The following is a 24,589-nucleotide window of genomic DNA, read 5'->3' as shown; positions in this document are numbered from 1 at the left end:
AGGCCTGTCCTAGGTGCTGAAGAGACCAAGGTAAAATGGATAAGATCTCTACAGTTAAGAGCAATCTCAAGTGCCTGAGAATTCTAGGAACATCTTCATATCCGTGTCTTTTTAGCTGTTCCTAGAATATAATTGAATTATTAAAAAATAACTCAAAATGCCTTACTAACTTCATTTTGATTCTTGAGCTACATTGTACTTAAGATATTTTTTAACTAGGAAAAACAACTTTGTCCATCATGCACTTTCCTTTTAAAAATACGTTAATTTTTTAGGATTTGCACATTAATTTGTGATTAAAGGCACAAAGTGCCTAGAGGGTAGAGCAGTGACTTTTGCTTAGTTTGGCTTGTATTTACTTACCAATGAGGTTTTAGATATGTTACTAATAGGTGATCAATCTCCTACAGAAGATTAGTGTGCGGGCCCAACGCCATTGAGGTAGAAATCCAGCCTATATGGAAGCTGCTTGTTAAACAGGTAACTAACTGTTTTTATCTATTTTTGAAAAAAAAATTTTGGTTGTTTACTTTTTACTTCTTGGTACACAGGGGAATTTCAGGTAACACATGGATACTTTGATTTGAACAAAATCTGTGTTTCATATAACTTCTTTTTATTCCCTATTGTTTTTAGTCCATGCTTTCCTGTCCTTAGAGGTTTTATTTCTTTTCTTTTCTTTCTTTAAAAACATTTCGATAAATATATATTTTTTATTCCAGGATTTTAAAAAAGATTTATTTGTTTATTTCAGAGAGTGAGCAAAAGAAAAGAGAGAGAGAGAGAGAGCATGCATACAAGTAGGGAGACGGGCAGAGGGAGAGAGAATCCCAAGCAGACCACCCCCCACTGAACATGGAGCCTGTTGTGGGGCTCAATCTCATGATCCTGAGATAATGGCCTGACCCAAAATCAAGAGGCAAACATTTAATCAACTGAGTCACCCAGGCGCCCCTATTCCAGGATTTCTAACTGATCCTTTTCAATAACCACTTGTTTTAAAGTAAATTCCACTTTAAAAAAATCCCATCCCAGTATGAGAGACATATTGCTGTTTCATAATTTTCCTTTTTTTAAAAAAAATTATTTTCTTATGTTTCTGATGGTGGTTGTAATGCTGGTGGTGGGTTTAATATTATGACTTCTACGATCTTTTTGACTATTCTAAATGGAATTGTTTGGTCTTTCTCATGTTACTTTATCATATTAATTTTCTCGAGAATGATTTTTTTGTTAGTGAGCCTATTTACTTTTTTTTTTGGAATATTTTCTTTGTGTGCTTTGAAGTTACTATTATTAGTGGTGGTGGTGGTGGTGGTGGCAGTGGTGATGGTGGTGATGACGGTGGTGGTGGTGATGACGGTGGTGGTGGTGATGGTAGTGGTGGTGGTGATGGTGGCGGTAGTGGTTGTGATGGTGGTGATGGTAGTGGTGGTGGTGGTGGTGGTGGTAGTGGTGGTGGTGGTGGTAGTGGTTGTGGTGGTGGTGGTGGTAGTGGTTGTGGTGGTGGCGGTGGTGACGGTGGTGGTGGTGGTGATGGTGGCAGTGGTGGTGGTGGTGGTGGCTTCCCATCAGTGGGCCTTCCCCTGCCTCCATTTCTCTCTTTCTCTCTGTGTTCACTCACACTCCTAGAAGGCTCTGAGTTTGACTGCCTCTTAGTGGTCCCAGGGTTCTCCATTCAGAGCCAGGGCCTTTCCTGAGGGTTGGGGCTCTGCTCCCCAGGATCTAGCAGACATGGTCCCTGAGCCAGTTGGAATGCGGCCAGGTTCACAGTTGCACCGTGAACTCTGTTGTTGTCTACTCCACCCTCTGCTAGGGAACAGTTGCTGGTTGTGATTTTTCTCGGCCTCTGCTCCGGGGCAGGGGGACAACCCTGGTTTGGTCTCCTGCTAGTTGTGGAACACTGTTGGTCTTACTCCCCACAGCAATGAATTCCTAGCCATCACTCTCCAGTACTTATGTGGAGGCCAGTGGGCTGATTGTGCTAGCCTCCACTCCATGCTGCATGTTTCTAATCTATTTCTAAGACATTTTGTTTAGTAAGATATGCTTTTCAAAATAATGTTTTATTATTAGACTATTTTTAGAGCACTCTAAGGTTCACAGAAAAATTGATTAGAATGTACTGAGGTTTTCCCACTTACCCTATTTCTCCACATACACACAGTTTCCTCCACTATCAAAAAGCAGGCTGATTTTTAAACTTCTTATTCATGGGGCACCTGGGTGGCTCAGTTGTTAAGTGTCTGCCTTCAACTCAGGTCATGATCCCAGGATCTTGGGATAGAGCCCCACATTGGGTTCCCTGCTTGGAGAGCTTGCTTCTCTCTCTCTCCCTCTGCCTGCTGTTCCCCATGCTGTGTTCTCTCTCTCTCTCTCTCTCCCTCTCTCTCAAATAAATAAATAAATACAATCTTTAAAAAAATAAATAAACTTATTTATTTTCAAACTGCTGAAGATTCTCCCAGGTATCAATTTGATCTATTTTGAAAGGAGTGGTAGTATTATCTCCACCTACTTACTAAGCCTTTAGTAGGAAAAAAGCAGATAAAACTATTTTGTATTTGATTTCAAAAGAATATTGAACAAGGGAACTAAATTAATTATGATGGTGTTGTTTCTTACACAAGAAGTATTTAGCCAATTTTCTACTGAATTTATACAAATTCAAAATCATATTATCATTAGTGCATAATCTACAATTAAAACATTTTATACATGACAGAAGAGCTATAATTTCTAAGGAAAGCATGTTGCAATGGAAATAATAAGAAACATTAAGGAACAAATCTTTGTTAATGTACAAAATATATCCAAGGGTTTAAGGAACTCTTAAGATAAAGCCTATTAACTTATTAACCTGATATCAGTTCATTTTCAGGACTAAAGGAGAAGTTTATTTAACATGTTAGAGAATTACAGAAGGTAGAGGTAGAAAGAGTAGCACTGGTTTTAGGTAATATTGCATCTAATTCATAATTATCAGAAAGAGCACTTTATCTAGAAAATAATCCTTAGGAGGGCCTGGGTGGCTCAGTGGGTTAATGCCTTTGGCTCAGGTCATGATCCCAGGGTCCTGGAATCGAGTCCCACATCGGGCTCTCTGCTCAGTGGGGAGCCTGCTTCCTCCTCTCTCCCTCTGCCTGCCTCTCTGCCCACTTGTGATCTATGACTGTCAAATAAATAAATAAAATATTTGAAAAAGAAAAGAATCTTTATTTTGCTCAGATGGGCTCTTTAATTCATGCTATGTGTGTACATCATATGACTCTAGCTCCTCAGGTTTGCTTTCTCTGCTATCATTAATAGTGGGGTCAGCAAAGCCAAAATGGGGACAACTGAAGGCTTAAAAAAAAGTTAAAGGTATTATAAAGAGACCAAAAAACTATGTGAATGGATGGCCAGCTTTGGGCTGAGGATAGATTCCGCCCATGGTTTTCACCACAGCTGTGGGTACAATGGTCCCTGTTTAAGGGCAGGCCTGTGCTGACTTGCCTGACTCTCAGAGCATCATGCTAAGACCTGTGACATGAAGAATCTGTTATTTTTAAATGACCTGGATACAAGTGCAGTCTTGCATCTTCCTCACACACCTTGACTCAATCTGCAGCATGTGATCACGTGAAGAATGCAATAAAATGGTCAAAGCTGAAGTTTGTTTTTAAAATAGACTAAATTGGGGCCCCTGGGTGGCTCAGTGGGTTAAGCCTCTGCCTTCGGCTCAGGTGATGATCTCAGGGTCCTGGGATCAAGCCCCGCGTTGGGCTCTTTGCTTAGCCGGGAGCCTGCTTCCTCCTCTCTCTCTGCCTGCCTCTCTGCCTGCTTGTGATCTCTCTCTCTCTCTCTGTCAAATAAATAAATAAAATCTTTAGAAAAAATAGAGAGACTAAATCATAATTCTCTTCCATTATGGGTAAATACTGTTTAAAAAGATAACTTGTTAGATTTTGTTATTGATAAAATATATATATTTTTTGTTTTTAAAGATTTTATTCATTTATTTGAGAGAGTGAGTGAGCGAGAGAGCATGAGTGGGGGGAAGGGGCAGAGGGAGAGGGAGAAGCAGGATTCCCGCTGAGCAGGGAGCTCAAAGCAGGACTCAATCCCAGGACTCCGAGATCATGACCCAAGCCGAAGCCAGACACTTAACCAACTAAGCCACCCAGACAGCCCTAAAATATTTTTCAAAGTTCAAAAGAAATAAGAATGATCAATGTGTGGTCAGGCTCTGAGTGCTTAAAATAACTTTGCTTCCACCATAGCACATTCTCCGTGCTTGACATTTTCTCTACCGAAATTGAGTTCTAAGTGAATTCCTGTATATTAGAGATCATTGTGTGTTGTAAAAAATTAAAGAAAAAATTTCCATAAAGAAATGACATCATCCTGATTGCCACTAAGATCTATGCAAGTGACTGAAATGCAGTTTTTGTACCTGCAGGTTTTAAATCCATTCTACGTGTTCCAAGCCTTTACCCTAACTTTGTGGCTGTCTCAAGGTTACGTAGAATACTCTGTGGCCATCATCATCTTGTCTGTTCTCTCCATTGTCTTAAGTGTGTATGATTTGCGACAGGTAAGAGCTGTCTGGGATTCTATTTCGCTTCCGGTGCCCATACAGCAAAACCTACAGGATTTCTACTGAGAGCAAGGAGTTGCTTTGTTAAACTTATGTCATAAAGCAAAAAGCAAGGTCTTAACTCAATGAGGGATCTCAGGAAAAGTGCTTCAGGACTGGCAGGTAGATGAAAATGTTCTTGTAAAGTCTAATTATTGACTGAAGGCTGAATGGCATACTATGTTTGGAAGGACTCTGAGGTTGTGTCTGAGTATGGTGAGAAAGAATGCTGTGATGGGTTAATGATGCCAACATAGTAACTTTCCATTATTGTTCATCTTATAGCCATTTAAAGCCTTCCTTTTTTTTTTTTTTTAAATCAGTCTTATAAATAATATGACAATGCATTCTGAAATAAAATTTTCTGGAATATTACTTATAATCCTATAGTCCCTGCAAGTCTCAGCTTTTCACAACATCTTTCTAGAAAATGTTCGGCAACTTTGCTTAAGAGTCATCAGGCTGAATCACGAGGCCACTCCAAAAAGATGTCTTGCTGTATTTATTGTATATTTTTTGAAAACTTGAGTGTGGAATTAGCTTTGTATACATGGGGCTGAGGGGCAGATGATGGTACAGCACAATGTGTCAGTCTGTCAATCCTACTGACCTGCTGAAACCATCTCGTCTCCAACTTCATCCTTCATTGAGAGAGAAGGAATTAAGATCCAGAGTGCTTGTTCCAGGTCAGAAAGGGGGTTCGTGAGAGAGTTGGGGCTTCTGGCTCCTTATACAACACAATTCTACTGCATGGGCAATATTTCATCAGCAGAAAGCTAGTACGGCAGCTGGGGATGGAAGTTGAACATACGTGTGAGAAGAGAGACGAGTTCTAGATGTCCGCAGAGTAAGCTCTGAGCACGTGTCAGTAAGGTAGACACGGGGTGTTGACACAAGAGTCACTGAAAGGGACCTTTTATTCCAACTCTATTTCAGTTGCTCAACAAATATTAGGTCTAATATTGGTTCTTTATCTGGTTTAGATCCTACAAATTTTGAGTTATGAAATGTTGGATGAGAAATGAGAGAGAAGCAATAAGTATGTAAAAAGTTAGAAAACGGAACCTAAACATGAAAAGTTAAATGAATGGAAATTCTATGAACTAGAGAGAGGGGATGACAGGGCCCTGTTTTGTTTATTTGTTTCTGTTTTTTCTTTTCTTTTTTAAAAATGAGTGCTCATGTGTGTTTTTTTCACAAACTAATTTAAATCATGAAAATATTAACAGTGACCCGTAAACCGCCTTTGGTGGTAGTGAATACTTTCTTCCTGGCTGCCAAGTCAGGGGGTAGAGTGACAGTCCTCTTGGTGAAGTCTAAGCATTTGGGCAAAAGCATGAAAATAGATAATAAAAGGATAATAAAAGATCTGACACATTCTGCCAGCCACAATAGAAAACCATAGTGTCCTAAGCTTTTACCTTGGCTGTATGATAAATGTATGTAATGTGAAGCCCACAAATAGAATTTAGAGGTCCCAGATTTTGAGAAATCTTTGCTTCATTAGAATATCTAATTTGATACCTGCAAGCCATTCATACACTTTCTGGCTTAAGTCAAACATCAGTGAATACGGTCCTACCCTCACGTCCTTCATTCCACAGGAAAGACAGTTACATACATTCACTCGAATACATCATCACAAACCATCTAAATGTTCTCAGGAAAAATACAGAACTCTCTGAAGACTTTTGTGGTGCGGAGATCTTACCTACTCAAGTTAAAAATCTCCCCCTCACCTCTCCTATTTGTGTTACTTGACACTATTATAATCAGCTTCCTCATCTATAAGAGGTGTGTGTGTGTGTGTGTGTGTGTGTGTGTGTGTGTGCGTGTTGATGTTACAGCTGAGAGAATTAAATGGAACCATGAATTTGAATATTTATATTCCTGGTACATAGTAGATACTCACAAAATATTAGTTCTTTTTATCACTAATATTACTGTCATTGTTTTTATTATTATGTCTGGAGTGGGGAAAGTTGGCAGTGGACAGATGGGAGCAGGCACAGAGATAGAAGGGAGGAGCCCTAAAATGTGAATAGGGAAGCGTCATGGGAATATGGGGACAGGGCTGCTAATGACCACTGGCTCACTCATTGTTTGACACTCTGGACTCTGTTTTCCCTGGATTCACTTTCCTCAGCCGCAAATGGTGGAGGCTATACTCTATTTTTTCTAGGTCTCACCATGAGGGTTCTATTATTTTGCCCGGGCCACAAATAAGGAATAAAAAAGAGCCCTTGAAAATTCAGAACACTACTAAGAAATTTTCTGACCACTAGAAATCTGGGCGCATGTGTTAGACTGGAGTCACTTCCTATTAGACCCTTAGGTGCAACTATCAGGTGTTAGCCTACCTGTCAGATAAACAAATCAGGTCAGGATGTATACAAATAATAGAAACCTACTTAAACTACCCTAATCATCCAATGGATATATATTATAAATATGTACCAGTAGCTCATAGAACCCAAGGACATAAAGTATAGCAGACTTCAACAGGGGCTGGATCCATGAATTTGTGTTACTCTCTCCGGTCTCCTACTCTTTGACAGGCATGAAATTAAGTACACATATTTTGGAGCAAGCGCTCTGCCTCCCTCCTCTTCTCTGATCATTGAGAGCACCCCCAGCTCTAGCAGCCTGCAGCTAGTTTGTTTCACTGGCTCTATCTTTCTTTGCACTGGCACGCATAGTTGGAACAGGGGTCACCAAACTCTGGAGAAGCCAGTTTGTTGACAGGAATGATGCCAACATAACTTTTTGCCTGGGATCCAAGCCTAAGGGCTTGAAGCTGTTTGTTACACTTTATTAGGAATGTGATCTGAGAAATGCTGCTAGCTAGGACCAGAATGGCTACCTTTGATCCCTGTGTGGGGACAAACAGAGAAAACACTATGCAGAGAAAGAGCAAAAGAATGAGCCAAATACACAGTGAAACACAGAGGTGAGCAATATGGAGTCCAGGGGAGAGGCTGAGGGAGAAAGAGAGGGTAGAGGGAGAAAGAGAATGAATGACCTGCTCCTCATACCTTTTCCTGTTTCTGTTGGGATCCCTTGAGATCCCTGGCTTCGCTTCCCACCTTAGGTTTATATGATATCCCTGTAGCTTCACAAATTTTCACCTGCCTAAGCCAACTTAACAAATTTCTGTTACCTGTAATCAATGGGTCTCAATTAAATGGGGTGTTACCGCATGCTATGTTACACCCCCGCAAAGTGTTTCCACATATTTCCCCCACTTAAATACTGTTTTTGTTCTACACATTTCCCATCTACATGTTTATGACAAACTTCAGTCTCTCTTTTATAATTTCTTCACAGGGGTGCCTGGGTGGCTCAGTGGGTTAAAGTCTCTGTCTTTGGCTCAGGTCATGATCCCAGGGTTCTGGGATCAAGCACCGCATTGGGCTCTCTGCTCAGTGGGGAGAGGAAGCAGGTTCTGCTTCTCTGCTTCTCTCTCTCTCTCTGCCTACTTGTGGTCTCTGTCTGTCAAATAAATAAATAAAATCTTTTTAAAAAAATTTCTTTACAATGCCCATTTCTTCACTTAGAACTTAGGTATAACTGTCTTGAGGGAGACAGAAAAGAAATACGGAGATTCCTGGGGAAAGGGTTACAGAAAAAAATAGGTTCGATTCTTCACTCTAGAGGGCAATGTTTCAGTGAGAGAATTACTCAAGTCTCCTAAACTCTTGACCTATTAAATCAAAATATTCAGGGTAAAACAGGAATCTGTGCTTTTTCACAGTTTCATTACAGGTGATTGCTATGCATGCTAGAAGTTTAAGAGCTATTGTTCCAAAGGAATCCACCAAAGGACAATTTCAAGCACTAGGATCCAAATACATCTGTTTAGATATTTATTAATGGCATCATCAGTGGACATATTTTTCACTCTTTCTACTATATAGGATGCACAGAAATATTAGTTTATATGGAGATTTATTTATATACTTATTAATTTATTTTATTAAAACAGGAATGTACTTTGAGTATTAATCTGGAACTTGTATTTTTCACTTTACAATACATTCAGAGGCCATCCACCAGGTAAATAAATAATTCTAAACCATGTTTCAAAAATCATGGTGTGGCATTCCATGGTATATCATAAGTTATTCAACAATCCTTTTCTTTATGGAAAATAGGGGCTTCCTCTCCAATTTTTCCATAAGTATGCTGAATTACACACAACTACACTATAGATGTATCCTTACATTTTAGTGTTCACAGTTTTTTTTTTTTTAGCAAAGCAACCAAAAGCCATGTTGTTGAATCAAAAGATACATGTATTTTGAATGTTAATAGATACTGAGATATTTTCTTCAAATAAAATAACAGCAACATATGAGAGTATCCATTTCCCCAGATCCTCACCAGCATTTGGTGTTATATACTAATGTTTATAATTTTTCAAGCTAACATTTTTAAAATTATGTCCCATGGTTATTTTAATTTACATTTTGCTGATTATTGGTGAGATTAGACACATTTTTCTCTAATAGATATATGCATTTTTCTTTTCTATTTACTGTCTCTTCATAGCCATCGTACATGTGGAAAATTTCATTTTATTAATTCATCTTTTTTCTTTTGACCTTGACTTTTCCCAGGTATTTAAAAATGTGTAGTCAAATATCCTTTCCTGTGTTTCTGGGTTTCCTGTTTTGCTTATCAAGTTCTCCTTTTCCAAAAGTAGGTATGCTCTGTTTTTCCATTTGTAGCTTTCTTAATATTTATTTTAAAATCCTTAATGAATCTTGAACATTCAGTTTCTACATTTTAATAGTTCCGGAACGCCTTTGCTTAAAGCAGCGACTGGCCTGGGAACTTCACTTAAACACGGTACTGCCAAGAATTCTTTAACAAAGAGACACTAATCCCATTAGCATCTCCCTATTTGTTAACAAAGCTTATCTGACCCACCCTGTAAAGCGACTGGTAACACCACTGCAAATAAGCCAATTTCCTGAAACTATCTTTGCAGTTGAAGTCACAAATCCCCAACAATCAGTATTTCTTTAGCTCTTCACTATTTATTTATTTATTTTTTAAAGATTTATTTATTTATTTATTTGACAGACAGAGATCACAAGTAGGCAGAGAGGCAGGCAGAGAGAGAGAGAGAGAGAGAGAGAGAGGAAAGCAGGCTCTCCGCTCAGCGGAGAGCCCGATGCGGGACTCGATCCCAGGACCCTGGGACCATGACCTGAGCCGAAGGCAGCGGCTTAACCCACTGAGCCACCCAGGCGCCCCTAGCTCTTCACTATTTAAAGTGGGTTCCCACATCCGGAACAGGCGCTTGGGTGGGGCAGGGCAAACTCTAAAAGGATACACTTGCGATGGTTGTATTCTCCCACCACCGGCGAGGAAAGAGCAGGAACAGTCAGGGAGGGAAGTGACTTGCTCAGGCTTGCGGTGTGACCGTGGCTGTGAAGACCATGGCCCCAGGTTTCCTGATTCCAAGGCAAGTATTTCACACTGTCCCACTGAGCAAAATTTCAAAGCGACCTAGGAGTTTCCTTGCGGCAGTAAACCATAGTTTGATCATTTTATTTCAAAAAGACTGGGGAAAGGCTTTGCCAGGAATGGAAGGACCATCTTCAGCCCTCTCTAAATCCTGCTAAACAAATACCAGCCTTGAAAATTGCAAGAGGGGAAGTGGTGTCGGCAGGAGCGGAATAAGCTATCATTCTCTACCTAACCTAGCGCCAAATCACGCTGCAAAGAGAGAGTAACCTTGCTTAAGCCGAGAAAAACCCCGTGGCAGCCCCTAACAAGTTTGGTGCAGGTGTGAGTGCAAGTTGGGTTGGCATTCAGCTGTATTTACACTGAGCTGATTCGCACACTCCATCGCTGTCTCCACAGGCCGCTGCTAGATACAGCTTGAGAGTATCTGACCCACAGTGCCTTGCCTTCGGTCATGACCGAACTGGACTCAAAAGATACCTGAGTTAATGCCCTCATGACTCTTCTCTGGAGGAAATCCAGCCACAGCAAACACAAGGACACACAGCAACAGATGCCGAGTAATAACAATATGCAAATTAGTCTTGGAAACGGATCCTGGTCCCACTAAACAGGGACGGGAGAAACCAGAGGGGGCCTGAGGAAAAGCAGGGAGCGAGCTTCCAAATCAGGGCAAGCATCACAGCCCTCCCTTTCTCCTAACTGGTTGGTTGTCATAGAAACCCGCGTTTGTAGAGTTTCCTGGTACATTAGCTGGAAGAGGATGCTTACATTATCCTTCTCCAGTGTTGTTGGGAGGAGTAAAATAATTCAGTTCTATTAAATAAATGTTTGCTGAGGGCCTACTATGGGATAGACTCCCAGGGTACCTGCATGAGTACTTGGGTCTTCTTTGAACTGCCTGCTTCCCAGGGGACACCTGACAAGAAAACAGCTGTAATGGAATGTGATCCGTTCACTAATACTGGTGGGAACACAGACAGCGGAACAATTAATCCTTTCTGGGGATGTTAGTGACATACAGGGTGGAGGTGACATTTGAGAAGGGCTTAATGTGAAGGATTCGGAAGAGTTTGCTAGTGGAAAACCTGAGTGAGCATTCGGAGTGTGAGCTTGAACAAAGGCGTGGAAGCATGACAGGTCTTGCAGAACACTAAGCCTGATGAATAAATCCGGCTTGATGCCATAATGAGTTTTGAGAGTTACAGTCAATCATTATGAACTCATACTTCACCACTTCCAAATGTGTTGATTATCATCCTCTTAAGCTAGGTTGAAGTTATCATGGCATTGACTAAAAGAGTTTGCTAAGCAAGAAAGTAACTTAAAGAAATTTATAAGGAAGGTTATTTGTCTTCTTACAGGAAAAAAAGCTATTTTCAAGCACTTTAGGAAAATGTATTCATCAACAGTGAAGGCTTTAGAGCCAGATGAACTAGGGTTTTATTGTCAATCTTAATACTTAGTAAGTGAATGATTGTAGGCAAGTTACTTTAACATTTTCAAGCCCCTATTTTGTCTTGGTTTTGCTTTTGTTTGGATTTTATTTTGTTATATGTACATTGGAGATGATAACATTTTCATTGTCGGATTAGTTTGAGGAGTAGAAAAAAAAAATCAAGCAATACATTCCAGGTGCTTACCCACTGTGCCTGGCACAGAGTAGTTGCTTAATGTTCTAAGCTGTTTAAAAGTAATAAATGTGAGCCATTAGAAACGCTGGGTATTTCCCCTATGAAGCCTTGGGGGCTTTGAATAAATCTCTGATATGCAAAATAAATCAGTATCAGACATGTTCAGTTTTGGAAGGTAACTGAAAATGATTCAATTCAATGTCACTTGTTCAGGGAGAAGGAACAACTAACTTACCATGTAAAATTTCTTACATAGGGGTACATGGCTGGTTAGTGTGTAAACCTGACCCCCAAATCAGGAATCCTGACTGAATCCAGTTTTCTTGTCACAGAACCGAGGCTGACTTTCTCACCATTATCCATCATTAAAATGGATGCCCCACTTGGCAAGCCACAGGAAGTCAATTTAGGCACTGAATATGTACTTAACAAACAGCAATATCACTTCTTCCACTCGGTTGGTCCAAATGTTCGAAATGTAGCTTTTTATAAAAAACTGAAGTAAAGAATAAATTGTTCTGTATAAATAAAAACACGGAATTTATTGTATTTCTCAAGAGGAAAGTTACGTAATTGTGTGTAATACTTGTCTTAGTCTGGTGACATTGGCTACCATCAGCTAAAAATCATCAATAGGACAGATAAAAATAATTGACCCTAACATCTGAAAGGAAAATTTTATACTTGCATTAAGCTGGGCTGTGTTTCAGTACTGTTGACAGTATTCAGATCTCTTCTGAGTATCCAGGTGAGCCTGGCTGTGCCTTCCAGGAACGCTCCAGCTGATGGCGCCCCCTACAGTCGATATGGGGAACTGTGTGGAGAACATACTCTCTCACCTCTGTCTTCCCCTCACCTGAGTTTTCCCAGGAGACTCTGCCTCCACTTCTCCGGACAGCTTCCAATTCCTTCACTCTGTCCATATCTCGGTGAATTCCACCCCAAGCAGATCTTCCCAGCTGACGCACTTCGACAATTGTTTATCCAGCAACAACTTTTATTAATCATTAGTACTTACTGAGCTCTTACCATGGTAATAAGTACCTCCAAAGGGAGAACTAAGATAAGCACTAACTAAATTTTAAAAGCCATCTGAAACAGATCCTGCTATTATCTTCATTTTCAGATGAGGAAAAGGGAGTTGGGTTGAATAATAATGCTTTACAGGAAGTTCCAGGCTTCCAAAACGAGCAGCACTGGTCTAGTCTGCAGACATCTCCAGGATTAAAATCCACCTGTTTATAAAGGAAGGGATGGCTGTTCCACATAAAATCAAAACAGCCCAAATATTCCCAGGCTCTTGCAATGTAAAGATCAAATTCAGCTTAATTGTTTTATAGACGGGAAAGAGGTCCCAAGAGGGGAAGTAACCTGTTCATGGTCTTGTCTTTCCCCTGCTTCGTCATGTGCCTTGAAGAAGTGCAGCCTCAGGACTTAGTGTTGGCCTTTGGGCAGGTTGGTTGTGCATTATGTTTCCTGGAATTGAAATAGTATTAAATGTATTAGCATATTTATTGCTACTGGTTGGGGGTTGGCCAGGGTAGGGGTCAGGGTAGGGAAGCAGAAGCATCAAAAGCAGAGCTTGACCCTTTGCCCACATTCGCTTTGGCTGTGATGGCAGGTTCTGTTTTTACTGTACTGAGATCATGTGGTTTTCAAGTTATGGACTATCCGATGTTTAAATGTGAACTTTGAATTGGCAGCAATCAGTCAAGCTGCACAACCTTGTGGAGGATCACAACAAAGTCCAGGTTACGGTCACCGTAAAGGGCACAGGTAAGTGATATGTTCTGTCAGCTTCAGCATCCTAATATTTCAGGGTGGAATCAGTCTCATCTGTTACTGATTATTAGTTGAGGAGAAAAGTCGTCTCTGATTAAACCCAGCTCTGGGGCTAAAGTGAGGCAAATAAGGCTTCTAAGATGCAAAACTTAAGGAGGAAAGATCATGCTAAATTACCTCTGTATTTGCAGGACCCGGAAGGTGAACCCCTCACTGAATTTTGTAACCTGGGTACTTCGCATGCCTTGCCTTGATTGAATCATTTACACCCAGTGTCTGGGCTGCTTCCAGTTCCCTCTGCCTTCCATACTTCACTCATTTGAATGTTGCTCAGTAAACCTTCTTAAAGCTTTTTGAATTCCCTTAATAACCATCCCAAACAGACCCTGAATCATAACATTTCAATTCGTTATCCAGAATCCAGCCCTGAATAATTCTTGTAAATTGCTGATGACTGGGCATTTGGCATTTTCTCTGGATTTAGCCTGGGGTGGGGAGGCCATGGTTCTTTGCAAGGAGTGAGGAGCTTCACCCTAGGGCAGCAGAAGATGTCTAAATGATTTACACTAGGCCCCAATCCAAAGTGTGCCAAGTGGGTTAGGAACCCAGCCCCAGCAAGTAAGCAGCATTAAAGGGGCACCTCTTAGATGACCGATAGCCTGGAGTATCTCCTATGGACAGAGAGCTGTCCCAAGTACTAAGATCAAGGTAGAATCTTGTTGCTCTGGTAATCTTTAGCTATGGATCCGGCTTCTGTGATTCTACAAATGAACAATGAGCAGAAAGGAGCTGGAACAAGTGAATGTGTAGGGTGGTCCTTGGTCAACAGGTTGGTTTAGAGCTCTCAGCCACTTGCATTTTTCAGTAAAAACAGGAATAGATCAGCCAGTCATGAAACCTTTGCTATTGTGTAGGTTTGCAGGAGCTGGAATCCCGTCTCTTGGTTCCTGGAGATACTCTTATTCTTCCAGGAAAATTCTCATTGCCTTGTGATGCTATTCTGATTGACGGAAGCTGTGTGGTGAATGAAGGCATGCTCACAGGTAGGCTGTTGTCATGGAGCTTCTCCTTTCCTGTCCAACACCTAGGCCAAGAGTTAGCAAAGTGCATCAACACATCCTTACCTGCTTTATACCAGCCTGATATTAAGATGTGGGGAGACAGGTGAGGGAGACACAACTAGGCTATTCATGCAGATGGAGACTCCATATATGCAAAGAGGAAACATTTAATAACTTAAGAATCAAATGACAATAAATACAAAATTTTTTAAATAGAAGAAAAGTCTAATGCATATGACTGATTCATTTCCTGATGGGTGGGGTGAATCAGGTGAATCGGGTGAATGCATAAGACTACTTGGTGCACGGTATCTTCATAAACATGAATATGGTTTACACGCCTATCCAAACACAACACAACAGGAAACCAACAGTTCTCACAATTGGCAGGGTGCAGAGATTTTATCCAACCCTGCTCTCTGTAGATGGAAAACTGAGCCCCAGGATTCCCTGGGAAGGAGATTGAATTGAACCTTCAAGGAAAGGCCATATAACAGTTCTGTTCTTTAGAATTGTGTTTCCATTTGATCTTACTGGGCAGAAAGCCAGTTTTCTTGTAATGGTTTGAACTGTCATTCTTATTCTTGATTGTATTTCGTAAGGTTCATTTGAATTTGTGTAATTAGCAAGGCACTAGGTATAAAATATTCTTCAGTCCAAAAACCCCCCAATACACAGGACGTCATACTAAGAAGAAACCATACAATAACACAAAATAGAAAATATTTGGTTTTTGCTGCTTACAAATTGTTGTATTTTTCTCTTTCTGAGTTGCTAAAGACAGGAAAAATACACTCACACATGCACATGTGCAGGCACACACACACACAATGTTTTTAATATCACCTAAATGTAAAGTACATTACCAATTCCTAAATCGTTCAACATAAGCAGATTTCACATTAAAAATGGGTCTTCTTAATGTAAAATTGAGGCAGGAAAATGTAGTAAACATAAATATGCTCGGTATAATTACAAAATACTCCTTTAGTGTGTTGAAATCTAACTGCCTTATAATGATAGCGATGAGGATTTGCATACTGATCATATCCTTCATTCAGAATGTTGCCATAGTACCCAATGCACAAACCTCAAGCCCAAGAAAAACTGTCCTCCTCACTCCCAGGTAGCAACTCTCTCACATTTCCAGCAGCCTGCCAGTGAAGAATGGCTTTTCTCACCGGCAAAGGAGCATGGCTATGAGGAGGAAGGGGAGGACTGATCAGGTTTGTGCCCCTGGGTGTACTGACTTGGGTGCATCCTTCTTGCCTTGATTCCAGGAAAACTCAGAGAGTTCCGGAGAAGTAGAGAGGGTAAACAATGCTGCTTTTCCACAGTTTTCCAGAATTGACTTAAAATGGCCTTAAGAAGTAAGTGGCATTTCTTAGGTCTGTTTCTGGAAAAATAAGGTCACCAGCATTAATATCTATGTAACCTAAGTACTAATAAATGTCAATTTTAGGGACTAACACATAAAACAGAAGTACATGTATTTCTTTCTCATTGTTTTCTTCAGAAAGATCTAAATACTACCATGCTTTAAATACGTTATTATGCAGTCAACATAGATCTGCCCACTCATGTACACTATTTGTAGAAAGGATCCTGATTGAACAATCAGATTATGCTTAGATTCCTGAAAATGCGTAATCTTCCTAGAGCATTTGTCCACAAATTTGACTCAGATTTTTTGTTTTTTTTGTTTTTCTATGTGCAAACCAGTCCTTTGCATATACGGAAGTCTTTATGTCTTTATTTAGAAGAAAAATAGCAAATACTCCTAGCATCTCTAGAGCAATTTACATTTTATAACTAACTTTTATATCTCACTTCATCATAGCATAAAATAAATGAAGAGCTGTTATAATACCCAACTTCCAGATGAGGAAACCCAGGTGGAGAGAGACCAGACTGGTCAGCTAGCAAGTGTCAGGGTCAGAGGTGGCTTTTGCTTCTGAACAGGAGGGACCATGGGAGGAGGAGGAGGAGGATTCTAAGAGGGGTAAAGGTCTCATTTCTTGCGCCTTATCATTTTTTTTCTCTCAAATGGATAGTCCTACTCACAGCACATGCCCATTATAGGATCTTCCTCCTCCTCATCTCCTTAGCTTCATCCTATTGCCATGAGCTCAATTATGCAAGAAATTTAATTTTATAACTAAACTTAGTTTTAATTTTTGTTCCAAATTTGCCATCCTTGAGAGTAAGTAGTGGTATAAGTCAGTCGTTCCCATCAGTTGGCGGGTCCCTGATGCATGGCACTGGGGAGGTAGGTCTGGTCTAGGGTAACTCTTCTGTCTGTTGCCCCCACTCCCCACTCTGGACTTGGGAAATGTCTCAGACCTGTGTCCCTGCAAAAGGAAGCCAAGTGGTACCTTTCGCTCAGTTTTCAGAAACTTCTAGAGTGTTTCCTTAAGCTTCTCTCAGGGACACATAATAGCTAAGTTTCCTTTGGATCCTTCTAATTTCCAATCCAGAGATTTTTATTTAGCTAGAAAAGTAGTAGAGGGAAGGCATAGTGAGCAGAAAAGTTTTATTTTTATTCTCAGGTCGTCTCTAAAGTTCATGGTCAAACTTATGAATGACTTCTGAGACCCAAAAGCCAGTTACCAAATCCTCAGTCCTTTCTGCCTCTGAAGGAGGTGAACCCCTTCAAGTTACAGCTCCTCACAAAGCAGTCAAGAGGCAAAAGGGAATAAATACTGTGGGGGAAATTCTATTAATGTTCTGAAATTTCTCTTGGCACGATAGCTCATTTCTCTTCATTCTTGTATATATTAAGCATTATGCTAATGTTTTACATATATTATTTCATTCAATCTATAACTCTCTAGGTGGGAGAATCTAAGGCCCAGAGAGGATAAGCCATTTGCCTAGAGTCACACATTTTAAAAGTGGTAGAGTTGCTATTTGGATTCATTTGTTTATTTATTTATCCATCCATTCATTCCTTAAATGTGTATTAGCTCCTTTTTATGGAGCACTTTATTAGGTGCTGGGGATATATCAGTGAACAAGGCAGATAAGATTCTGCCCTCATGGGGGTGACAGTCTAGTGGGGAGAAAAAAAATCCATGAGAATTGGTAAGTGACATAAATTTCCAATGACACGTTTTCGAACATAAATGCCAAGAAGAAAGTAAAACACTCAAATCCAGGTCTTTTGACCTGAGAACCTAGGCCTAAAACTACAGGCCCCTCATTCTCTTAGGAGTAATTATGGGACAGATTGGTAGTATTCAGGCTGCCACAATCCCTTCCTTTTCCCTCTACTCATTAGACTTAGTGACATATTTGAAATGTGTGTGTGGGTAGTGTGCAGAGATCCGAGTTGAACACACAGGAATTTCCTGAAGTGGTGATTTCACATTTGCATCCTGTCAGACAAGCTTGTAATGAGTTGTTAGGTCAGCTCTTTTCTCTCTTCCCTTTTCCTTTCCTTCTGTCTTTCACTTCTCCCTTTCTCTTATTTATTCGTTCGTCCATCCATTTATTCAATAAAGGTTGGGAAATGCCTATTCTGTGCCAGGCACTGTGTTGTTCCTGAATGGCAAGACAAATGAGAGATGACCACTAGCCTCAAACAGCTTCCAGTCGAATGGCCCCAAAATAGAACAGGACAAGAACGTGGCATTTCATGCGGAGGCACTGGCTCATTGAGGATAAGAGGCAGAATCCCACTTCAGAGCAGCCAGTGCTTCCAGGTCCCAGAAGTCAGCGGAAGTTGATGATGAGTGTTTGTCCTTCTAAAACACTCTCCAGACTCTTTAGACCTCTAAACATTTGTAGGCAAATCACTCTTTCTTGGGATTCTGAGAAAGGCCAAGCACGAGACTCCTCATTAATATGTGAATAGCGTAAAAGAGCCTTGAAAGTCATTTCTGTGTTAAAATCATATCTGATTTGAATGTTATCTTTGGAACATTATCTCCAAATGACTTCCATCTCTGGTTGACTGAATGCCTGCCTGCCACTAGAACTGTGGGTAGCGTGTGCAGAAGCTATCCACTAATATTAGCCTAAGACTGTATTGTAGATTCATATTCTGTGATTCAAAAGCAGAAAAACAGTAGAAACTGTCTCTAAGTATCTGCTTCTACAAAGGCTGATTTCAAAAACAATGGGGATACAGTGATTTGGAGATTTGTCAAAAAGGTTCTATCCCTTTTCCAAAACCACTTAGAACATAACTGGTAAAGCCAAACAAAGAATAAATAGCAAACTGTTTTAAAGAGAATGAGTTAGGAAGAATGCTCCGCTAAAGGAATTTCCTGAGAATATTCAAGATCACTAATAAAAATTGTATAGCTTCTTGTACCTTAGGATGTAAAAACTGCATCATGTAGAAAACTAGTTTTGAAAAACCAATCATAGCAAAACCTGGGTAATTGTTTTTATTCAGTTCACCCAGGCATTCAGCAAAAATATGTCTTTTGAACCTATTACATACCAGCAAGGAAAATGAGCAGTATAAAAAGTTATAATGTCCAAGTCCTTGCCCTCAGTTATTACCTAGGAAAGAGAGAACCTGAATTTTGTAACTATAATCAATATAATACTATTTCCAAATTAGAAATATGACATGTTATTTTGCTAATTGAACATTTAGCAAATGACTGATGGAGTTTTAAATTCATTCTAATGCTTTTTAAATCTGAGAGCCAGGAAGTGTTATTCGCATTTTTATTTTGTCTCTGAAACCTATCCTTTTAAACTCCACGTTAATTTTCTTTGTATTTTAAATAACTCGTCTTCCTGCTGCTATCAGGAAAAGTAGAGGAATAGTACCAGCAAAGAATGGCAGTCAGTAATAGGATATGCAGTGGCCTGATTTAGCTGGAATGTGTAGGAAAAAGAGCTAGTGATGCCCAGTTTGTGGTGGCTTTGAAAATCTAGCAAGAGAGAATGTTTGCACTCGGGACCCTTCCAAACGTCATCCTGTTTCTCTTCATCTGGCTATTTACCTGTATCCTTTAACATATCCTTTAACAAATTAGTAAATGCAAGTATTTTCCTGAGTTCTATGAGACACTCTAGCAAATTAATTGAGCCCCAGAAGGGGATTGTGGGAACCTCAGATTTATTAGTCAGGAGCACAGGTGACAATGTAGATTTGCAACTAGCATCTGAAATGGGGGGCGGGGGGATGGTCCTGTGCGACTGTGTCCTTAAGCGGTGAGATCTGATGCTGTCTCTAGGCAGATAGTGTGAGAATTGAATTGCATTTAATTAAATTGTAGGACAACCAGTAGTGTCACAGAATTGCTTGTTGTGGGGAAAATCCCCACCCATCTGGCATCAAGAGTGTGTGAGTGAGTGTGATAGTAGCGTTATGACCCATAGGAGGAAGGACTGGAGGTTTCTCCCAACTCAGGAGGTCAAGCCAGATGGTGGGTGAAATACTTACTCATTTAAAAAAAGAGGTATTAATTCTACTGTAGTCTCAAATTATTATCATTAAAATGTGTTTCGTGTCAAGGGGCTAAGCAATTACAGGTAATCTATTGATAAGGCAATCACCATGAGTCAGCAGTCACCAATGAAGGCTTTGGAATCCAAATGCAAGAGTCCAAGAATGAATCAGTGAGTCCCACTCACAGGCAAAAGCAGTAAGAGTTGGAGAATCAATCCATGAGAGGGAGGAGCATGGGAAAAGGAGGTGATTCTGAGACTGTAAACAAAAGGGTGGTACCATAAATAGTCAGGAGGACATTTCATGATGAAAATATTAATATGGATTGCAGATATTGTAGATATGGTGACTTGGGGATGCTAGTAAGATATCCAGATTGGGATGAACAACCCACCACTGGGAAATATAAAACAAGCACACAGGAGGGAGGGAAGATGGAAATAGATGTCACTGATCTAATGATTTAGAAGTATTAATTAATGAGAATAGAGCTGAGATGATCCAGAAAGAAAGAAAAAAAAAGATGTCCTTTATATTGGTTTCTAGTTTTCACTACAAGCTCCAAAAACATCATGAAAAATATTTTATAGGTCGTATGAGGGTGTAATTTCTTGTTCATCTCTGTACTTCTAGGACTCTACCTCTACTGTCACACTCAATGTTCCAAACACCCTCAGCCATCTTTAGTGCCCAGAGCACAGCAAGCTCTTGCTGTTATTTCTTCCAAGAACACTTTCCTCTTCCCCTTGATCTAGCTGGCCTCATTTCCTTTTGAGTTGTCATTTATTAATTGTCCAGGACCTCTTTCCTGGATAATACTCTCCTGGGTTAGATCTTCAGATCACCTGGTACTACTACAAAAATACTTCTCTTATTGTATTTTTATTAATTATATACTACTCTTTATTGGCTTAGCTCCTGGGCCTCTGAGGGCAGGATTTCTGTTTGTCTTGTTCATTAGTATATTCTCAGCACCTAGAGCAGTGCCTGGCACAGAAAAAGCACTTTTTGTTGAATATTTGTTGAATGAATGGATGAATGGACGGATAAAAAAGTAGATGAAAGGGAATAATAATAGTTATACACATTTTTTAAAAATATTTTTTATTTATTTGACACAGAGAGATCACAAGTAGACAGATAGGCAGGCAGAGAGAGAAAGGGAAGCAGCCTCTCTGCTGAGCAGAGAGCCTTATTCGGGGCTCGGTCCCAGGACCCCAGGAACACGACCCGAGCCGAAGACAGAGGCTTAACCCACTGAGCCACCCAGGTGCCCCAGTTATACACATTTTACTTTATAGTTCCTTCATTGCCTAGCATAGATCTGGGCATAAAGAATACTAGTGTGGGGGCACCTGGGTGGCTCAGTGGGTTAAGCCGCTGCCTTCGGCTCAGGTCATGATCTCAGGGTCCTGGGATCGAGTCCCACATCGGGCTCTCTGCTCAGCAGGGAGCCTGTTCCCTCTCTCTCTCTGCCTGCCTCTCCATCTACTTGTGATTTCTCTCTGTCAAATAAATAAATAAAACCTTTAAAAAAAAAAAAAGAATACTAGTGTGGACATTTAAGTGACAATTCCCTTTGCTAAAATGGCCTGCTTTTTAAATTATAACCGCATCCCATGCAGACCAGGTATGGAAAATATAGGTAAATTTAAATTAAGTAAATATCTGATATATAGCCAAATATACCACTGCTTGCATCACCAGCATCCCTGAGAAGTCATCTGACTCGGGGATGCCCAGTAAGACCTGAACAGCTGTGTTTATATACTTTCTTGAAGCTGGAAAGTACCAGCTCTAAATGTCTACCTGAGATCACATGGAATCAACAAAAGACAATCTTCTTCAGGAGAAAGTATACCTATCACAAAGACACCATTGCCCCGTGTGGACAGCACCATGGCCTGGAAATCCCACAGCTTGGAAGATTATCGGAAGCATGTCCTTTTCTGTGGGACAGACGTTATCCAGGTCAAGCCGTCTGGGCAGGGGCCAGTGAGAGCAGTTGTCTTGCAAACAGGTTGGTAGATTCCACTTTTGTAAATTTAGTTCATGATTAGAGGTGGGGGAATTGGACTGGAACAATTTTGTTTGGGAATATGGAGTTTGCTACATTCTGGTCATAACAGCCATGTGTAGTCGGACCCTTGTTGTTCTAAGTTGTCACCATTTCCAAATGAATGGTTCGTTGTTTAACCACGTGTCTATGATGAAGCATATACAGAGATGAAGTAGATTTCCTCAAAGGCAAGACTATGTTATTATAGGTTTGTTTGTTTGTTTTTCTTTTTGTTTTATGTCCACGTGCTTCTTTTCTTTTCCTTCTCTACCCACTCTGAGTGATTACCAAGAAAACAGTTTCAAAATCATTGCTTGAGGACTTTTTCCTTTTAAAGTGCTGCTTGCTAGGATATTATTTCAAGATCCCTGCTGGATACCTCCACTTAGTTTCCCTACAGACACTTCAAAGTCGAGGCATCGAAAGGACTCATCCTCCTCTTTCTGTTGACGGCTTTACCATCTAGCCAGTCCTTCCACATCACCTTTAACTCCTTAATTTCTCCCGAACCAAGTAGGGCACCACATCCTATTGATTCTACAAATACCTCCCAAGTCCTGTCTCTCTCTCCTTCATCCCCACAGTTGGTGTTTTGTCCAGGCCCTTTATCATCTCCTGTCTAACTATTACAAGAGAAATATTTTTTTGACTGTTCCATTTGAGCTTTTGCCTGAAATACTTTGTCTTGACTTTTGTTCTGTCTATCCCTTGCTCTGTCACCAAGTCATATTTCTAAAACACATTTTGAAGCAGTTTATGCACATCATGCTCAAAAACTTTTCAAAACTATTAATATTATGCCCAATCCTTCATATTACATGATGCAGCCAATACCTTCCATGACCATGACCTATCCTAGCTCCCTATATTTACCCGTGATCTTTGTTTCTGCCAGCCCACACAAGTACAAATTCAAAACACTTCGTTGTCTCAATGTTTTAGTTAGGCTATGATTCAATTGTTCTACCTGATTTTTTTAAATTAAAAATATCGTTTTGTTTCAAAGTAGTCAGTAGGCATAAGAACATCTCTCAGCTAGCTGATAAACAGGAACTAATGGATGGTAATCATGGAAGCACCCTGATCTGAGCTTGTAAAATTCTGAAGCAACAGGTTAGAGAAAGCTCTGCTCCTTTTCTCCAAAGCCTACAAAGCCATGTTTGAGGAGCCAAGCAAGATGTTCACAAGGCATAGGAATTAAAGCATTTCACACTTAAAAATAGTGACCTATTTCTAGTAGTCAATTTTTTTTTTTTTTTTTTTTGCCAATGACTTAGATTTTAATGGATACCTACAAAGTGCTATGCCCTGAGGGCTAAAGGAAAAAAAAAATGAGATACTCCTTGACCTTAAAGAAGACTGTGGTCTGGGGCAGGAAACAAGTGAATTTATAGCTATCTAAACAAAGAACAGTGATAGATGTCATGTGATTAAGTATTATAGGGACTCCAAAGAAAGGGAGAAATTATTTTTGATATGAAGTTTGATATGAAGTCCCATATTTTGATATGGGAGTAGAATTCAGGAAGCATTTTGTTGATGAGGTGGCATATTGAGCCAAGCCTGATAGAATGGGAAGGATTTAGCCAATCTTATCACAGAGCTAAAAGGACCCTGATCTGTTTCTGCAAAACACAAAGGAAAGAATGCACTGGAGTCTTCTGAGAGCAGTGTTAGTTAAAAGTCTAGCAAGATAGTAGTCTACTGGATTGATGGGGCTACAAATGCCATGGCTAGAAATTTGAACTTTATTGTAAAAAATGGTGGCTCTGGAAGGTTTTTGAGCATAAAAATGACATGATGAAAGGCACGTATATTTAAGAAATTACTTGTTTTGTGTTTTCCTTTTCTCTTAATTTTCTGTTTTCAACACATATTTGAGCTTTAAAGTCTTCTTCTCTCAGCAGCTCATCTTCTCTGGTGACTGCATCTGTTGGTTCCTTAGTCTTCTTTCCCCCAGTCACACGCTCGAGTGAGGAGCTGCATTGTGTGAGCCACTGAAACACTGACTCCCAGAACAAATGAAACTAAGCAGGGCTAAGGAGTGCCATTTATTATTCCTGGCAATCTTGTAAAAATAATAAATATAAATATACTGTTAGCAATGGTGTTTTCATTCCATATTCAAATGACACTATTAACCAATCCTTAACTCGATGCAAACCATTTTGGGTTTGGGGGAAACTGTATTAAAGGACCTTACTCCACCTGCAATTATCTTCATGTAGGTTACAATACTGCCAAAGGGGACTTGGTAAGATCCATCCTCTACCCTCGGCCTCTGAACTTCAAACTATACAATGATGCCTTCAAGTTCATAGTGTTCCTGGCCTGCCTTGGAGCAGTGGGTTTCTTCTATACCCTTGGTGTATATATGTACCATGGAGTAAGTATTGGGGGTAGGGTTTTTAATAGCAAAGCTTTCTCAAGGAACTTGGCCTAACTCAAAAGGATTAGATAAGGTTATCTTTTAGCCCCATCATTCTGTGAGTCAGCACGTCCAATGGAGCTTTCTTAGATGACTAAACTATTCTATACATACACTCT

At 40.1% G+C, this 24,589-nt stretch overlaps 1 protein-coding gene across 1 annotated transcript in view; it reads left to right on the top strand.

Annotated features, from left to right (window-relative positions):
* The window catches only part of ATP13A5 (ATPase 13A5), a 102,749-nt gene that overhangs the window by 21,996 nt on the left and 56,164 nt on the right, over positions 1-24,589 (top strand). The window contains exons 6-11 of the mRNA XM_044254822.1: positions 411-480; positions 4,442-4,576; positions 13,431-13,503; positions 14,424-14,552; positions 21,833-22,003; positions 24,271-24,428. Coding sequence (XP_044110757.1) covers positions 411-480; positions 4,442-4,576; positions 13,431-13,503; positions 14,424-14,552; positions 21,833-22,003; positions 24,271-24,428 — 736 coding nt within the window. The remainder of the gene's footprint in view (positions 1-410; positions 481-4,441; positions 4,577-13,430; positions 13,504-14,423; positions 14,553-21,832; positions 22,004-24,270; positions 24,429-24,589) is intronic.

This window comes from Neovison vison, chromosome 6 (genome assembly GCF_020171115.1).
Source record: "Neovison vison isolate M4711 chromosome 6, ASM_NN_V1, whole genome shotgun sequence".
NCBI classification, from domain to species: domain Eukaryota; kingdom Metazoa; phylum Chordata; class Mammalia; order Carnivora; family Mustelidae; genus Neogale; species Neogale vison.
The sequence above is the reverse complement of the archived record's forward strand: the minus strand, read 5'-3'. Positions and strand labels throughout refer to the sequence as shown.